Below are 5,416 nucleotides of genomic sequence, written 5' to 3'. Positions count from 1 at the left end.
AAGATTTCTAAAACGGCAGAAGAGCCCCTGGAAGAACACTGGGAAGATCAAGAAGGGGCTGTTCAAAATGGAGGACTTTAAAGAGATGCTTCTGAAGACTATGCATCTCTGCTGAGAAACAAACTTCTGCATCTAGAACAGGAGCAGCATAAGCACACTCTTATCAGAGGTGGTTAAATTCAGTGGCACAACAGGATGTTTGCTTCCAGCTTATAAGCGTTGCTTCTGCTGTGGCTGAAATATTGTTTTGATCCTGTGAGGAGGGGAAACCTTTCTAAACCACAGGCTGCATGTAAGGTAGAATGTCCTGTTATTGGCGAAGCCATGCATAGGCTGAGAGTCCAGTGAGCCGATCCCAGACCGTTCCTTAGGGGCTGAACACTTTGTGGAAGAAACGAGCCAGTTCTACAAGAAAGCAGCAATTTGCTCATCTTCTGATTTGATGCTGGAAGAGTTTCCATTGGATTAGGCTGGGAGAGATGTGTGCAGGGCCCAATGACAGTGGGTTCCCAATGCGCTGTTCGAGCTCCATGCCAAGCCAGGGGGCAAATCTAGGCTGCCCTGTTCACAGTGCACACTGTACATACATGAAGTGAATTCAGGACATGCCTAAGAGTTGCAAAAAAACACTCAAGAAGAATTTAGTTGAAATGTCATCCTGGTGATAGACAAGGACAATGAGGGCAATTACTGCAGTGACAGAACCTTCATTGTGGTCACAGCAGCTTTGTGGGATTATGTTCTACTGACAATCAGGCACCTTCCATTTTCTCTTTCAGAAGCCTACCAAATACTTTTCTACTTAATGCTTCTGTCAACTAAACTGTTATCAGTTTTGCCTGTGGATGACATAATGAAGGAATCTTATATGTTGCATGATACTGTTTTACTGAGGGTTGTTATACATCTGTGCATTTTATTCACCACTTGGGTATTTTTAATGAGCAAGCGGTCTCTAACTTCTCATAAAAAACGAATATGGAAAGGCAGGGTATCAATGTCATATTAAAAATGTAATAATCTAATGGGTGAATTTGCGTGACCCTGTCTATCCCTGCAAATACACTTTTAAAGACTTTATGAACTTTTTCTGAAAAGCCTGAAATTAAAAATGAGGTACCACCACTCTTGCCCTGCCCCACAAAAAAAAAAAAAATGAAAGCTAGGAATTCAAGAGGCTGCTTTCTCCAGAGATTTTTTAAATTGTTACAGAGGTTTTTCTTTCTGCCAGGATTGCTATTTTAAATTGATCAGTCAGTTTAACCAAATGTCCTGTGACTGATGGTTGCTCAGTGCTCTTGATTATCTGGGAAACAAAGCAGTGTGGTGGACCCTATTAATACAAGCACTTATTTAAGGCAGCACCTTAGGGGGGAAAAATCCTTTTATGTTTTGCACAGGACTCACGTCTTCTAAGATGCTACCGGACGCAACAACACTCAAAAGCAAAGTACATTCAGAAGAAAAAGTCGTGTTTGTTTTTGTTCATATGTAACTTTATGCGGATTGAATCAATCAAGACTCTCATTATCAATCATGATTTCTTGCATTAGGTGGCAAGCTGTTTTCTTTCTTGGATGGCTCTATTGTGCTTCATACAAAAAAACTATTTCTTGCTTATTTTCAGGCTGTTAATGGTGGCTACACAGTGACCCCTGCAGTTGGCTGGGAGTACATACAGAGAAATATAATCACCATTTCAAATTGGGGAAAAATTACCGGGAAGTCATTCACTTTCGACTTTATAGTCTATGCCAGCCATCGCCAACCTGGTGTTTGCCAGATGTTCTGGACCACAACTTCCATCAGCCCCAACCAGCTGCTGGCTGATACTGAAGAGGGTTGCAGTCTCAGGCTTCGGGGGGGGGGGCAGGGTGCTTAAGTCAGCTGCATGGTTCCCCCCCCCCCCAGGTAATTCTAATGGACAAAGATGTTTTAAGGTCTACTCTGCCTCACTTTCTCTGAAAATGGGTATTGACAGCTGTGCTGGAAGCCTGTAGAAAACAAACTGGAAAGTGGCTGCTCACCCATATTTTGCCAGACCCAGTTTTTTTGGTACCTAAGGCTGCAAACCCAAATTTCCCACCCCACTGTAGTGGTACAAATATAATGGTAAACATGTAGTGGTGCTCATCAGATGTTGCTGGGCTCAATCAGCCCCAGCCAGCATGGCCGGGGGTGGGGGGTGGGAACTAGAGTCCAAAAACAACTTGAGGGGCCATCCTTGGCCTTGCGGTTTCAATCCTAATGAAAATAATTTACAGTTTGCTACCTTTTTAATGGTACCTCACAATCTGTGGCTTGCCTCAGCCTTCCTAACAGAAGGGCCCTGCTGTTATGCAAAAGGTAGCTGTTATTAATGATGGTGAGAAAGGATGAGCTTTCGTTTGTGCTTCAGTAACTAAGCCAAGCCCAGTCACAAGCTGGTTTTGCTCAATTTTGTATCTATTCAGTGCTCTTTTTCAAAAAGGAAAAATGGTGCTGGTACTCAACATGAAGTTGTTGCAGTAAGTGCCACACTTTTGAAACATAGGGGGAGAGAAGTGCCCCCGTACTGCACTCTACTTGAGTATCCCCAGAAAAAAAGCACTCTATTACAACTGAGAAGAGACATAACAGCTCTCAACTCTACGCTTTTTAAAGTCATCACGAATAGCTGTATTTTACAAATTGCTCTGTATACAATTTTTTTTCTAAAAAGAGCTATAAAAATAAGTTTTGTATTAAAAAGAAATAAGGAAAGGAACAAAGGGCTTGATTTACATATCTGTAGGTCAGCCCAACCAAAAACTGCATCCATTTAAGTTCCAAAATGGAGGTTCATGAGCTAATCTGAATGGAGTCCGAAGGGTCAGGACAAGTGGAATGCTGATCTCATCGATTTCTGGGAAGACGTTTTCCAAGCTGGAAGAGCATTCAGGTGATATAGAAGCAGATTAACAGGTTGGATCCTGACCAAGCTACTTGCATTTAGTTCCCACTGGAGTCCATAAGACTAATGACAAACTTTTCGCCTTGAATTTCAATGGGACCTAAGCGCAATGAATTTGGTCCAGATCCAAACAAGCGCTTAAGGAAACACCAGAGGTAGGCGAAACCCCTGGGAAACCTTCACCCTCGCAGGACTTCCCAGTCTGAGGTGCCGCCTTCATTCACTGCCTCTTGGCTTTGGCCACGGGGTGCTTCCAGGCCTGATTGAGGTAGCCGAGGCGCTTGTAGTTGAGCAAGAGGAGGGCAAAGTTGAGGAGGTAGGTGCTGATGCAGACCACGCAGAAGTCGTGGAGCACAAAGAACAGGATGTAGGCCAGGTACAGCGAGCCAACAATGGAGATGACCGAAGAGCCCAGCAGAGCAATGGCCGCCAGGCCGCTGTTGGAGAAGCCTGTGTGGATGAAGAGGTCTGGGTTACTTTTGTGTTCAGCTGCAGAAGGGGAAATCATGCTGGCAAGATGGGATTGAAAGCTAAAACCGGCCTCCAGCCTTTCAGCTGACCAGCCCAACTTTGGATTTCCAGTCCCCACCTGTGAATCAACAAAGGTTTTTGACCACACACATGAGAATGTCAACAAAACGTTACAGTATATCCTCCCTCCTAATGTTCTTGTTCAGGGTTCTAGTTAGCTCCTCCCACCGAGCAGAGCATTCCGTTTTCTCCACCCATCGCATTCAGCGTCTGTCCGCCCCCCCCCCCACATTCTGTAGCTACTCAGCATGCTTGGTCTTCTCTGTTTGGGGCTGCCCCTAGAGTTTGCATTCTTTAGATTATTATATATTTTTTTTGTACACTTGCACACCCCCAAAGTTCCCCTCTACACATTCCTCTTATTTCTCAGTGGCCCTGTTTTGGCTCCACTTCTTTGAGCACTCTCCATTTCAGTCCAGCATTCTGTTTTCTCACTGGCCAGCCGTGGAAGACCACAAGCAGAACTTGACTGCGACAGCACTTTCCCTGCCTTGACCTTGTATCCAGAGGTAGTACACTGGAGGTAGTACAGAGCAGGAGTGTGCAACAGCTCTGGTCTGCCCCGAATTACTAAATGTTGCTAATACCTGATGTAGTTGTCAGGGGAGGACAACACACCTGGTAACATACAAAGTTGAAAACATGGGCAGCTAGATTCTCCTCTGCCCAGTGTTTGGATTGGATGCTGTGTTAGCGACACCCGCATCCATGTGTGGACACCTGTGTTCTCTTTGACGCATCCATCTGCATGTGTCACTCACCCAGAAGGATTTGCAGGGTGTAGAAAGCGATCCCAAAGACGCTATTAGGCTGGTTGAACACGCTACGAGGTCCCAGAACCGTGGCCACCAAGCCAAAACCACGACCCCACCTGTAATGGGAGGAGATGGTGCAGAATGTTAGCAATAAACAGTAATTATGATACTTAAGTCTTTATAGAACACTGTGGATTGTCTAAGATCATGCAATGACAGTGTCTGGTTGGCTGCCTAAGGCAAACTGGGCCAATATAAAGACGCATCTTACCAATGTCAGATCTTTTATAGACCACAGGAGGCCCATTCTGCGTCACCTCCAGCATACATAAGGGACACGTCATCCCCCTCAGTCACATTCTCCAGCCAAATAATAAAGGGTCAGTTACCCTGGGGACGTCCTTCCTGGCTGTTTACAGAAGATTAGGCGAGCATACCAGTGACTTCTGCTAACAATTTCCCCCCTCCTCTCCTGCCACCCGTTAAGAGACCCCTTTCTCAATTGTGCTGCAAGCAGGAAAGGATTCAGAAGATCGATTGGAGCTTTTCAGCGGAACTGAGAAAACTCCAGGACAAATAATACTTTCCTAAAAGAAGTGGAATTTAACCCAACACGGGCAGGGATAGTCTTGAATCCACTGGGTGGTAGGGATAGATTTCAACTCTTTGCATTTCGTCCCGAGTAAGCATGCCAATTGCACAGGGTCAGGCTGCAATCCCACGCACGCTTACTCGGAAGTAAATCCCAGCGGGACCTCTTTTTGGATACAAGCACGCGTGGGATCCGGTTGTGCGCCGCAGGGGCGGGCGGATGCCACCAGGGTGCAAATCGCAGGAGATCACCCCGGGGCTCCGGGCGCTGGAGCAGCTGGGTGTGTGCCCATAATAATTCATTCACCTGGAAGTGAAGACGCGGGAGCAGCTGACGGCTGCGCTGATGTCGCACATGGCCCGGTAGGCGGCGTCCCGCTCCTTCGAGGTCTCCACGTGGAAAGCGTAAGCAGACAGCGCCAGCCCCGCCGCGCAGAGCAGGAGCCGAGCCGCGCGCTCCCAGCCGGGCACCGCCATCCTGCCGCGAGCGAAAGGCGCAATGGGCCGCTTCCCTCTTGCTGGACGGCGCGCCCCTTCCAGCCTGGCGCTGGAGACTTGAACCGACCCTCATTGCGCACCGATCCTGCCAATCAGGCACAGCCTCCAT

General features: G+C 47.0%; 1 protein-coding gene across 1 annotated transcript; it reads right to left on the bottom strand.

Moving 5' to 3' along the window:
* Positions 1-1,182: 1,182 nt before the first annotated feature.
* Positions 1,183-5,286, bottom strand: VKORC1 (vitamin K epoxide reductase complex subunit 1; the record flags this gene model as incomplete). The annotated part of the gene is made up of 3 exons (XM_083470842.1): positions 1,183-3,382; positions 4,225-4,334; positions 5,117-5,286. 3 exons carry the CDS (start codon positions 5,284-5,286, stop codon positions 3,153-3,155), a joined length of 510 nt encoding a protein of 169 aa, XP_083326968.1. The 3' UTR covers positions 1,183-3,152.
* Positions 5,287-5,416: the final 130 nt, after the last annotated feature.

This window comes from Podarcis liolepis (genome assembly GCF_965112155.1).
Source record: "Podarcis liolepis genome assembly, chromosome: 13".
Lineage (NCBI taxonomy): Eukaryota > Metazoa > Chordata > Lepidosauria > Squamata > Lacertidae > Podarcis > Podarcis liolepis.
The sequence above is the reverse complement of the archived record's forward strand: the minus strand, read 5'-3'. Positions and strand labels throughout refer to the sequence as shown.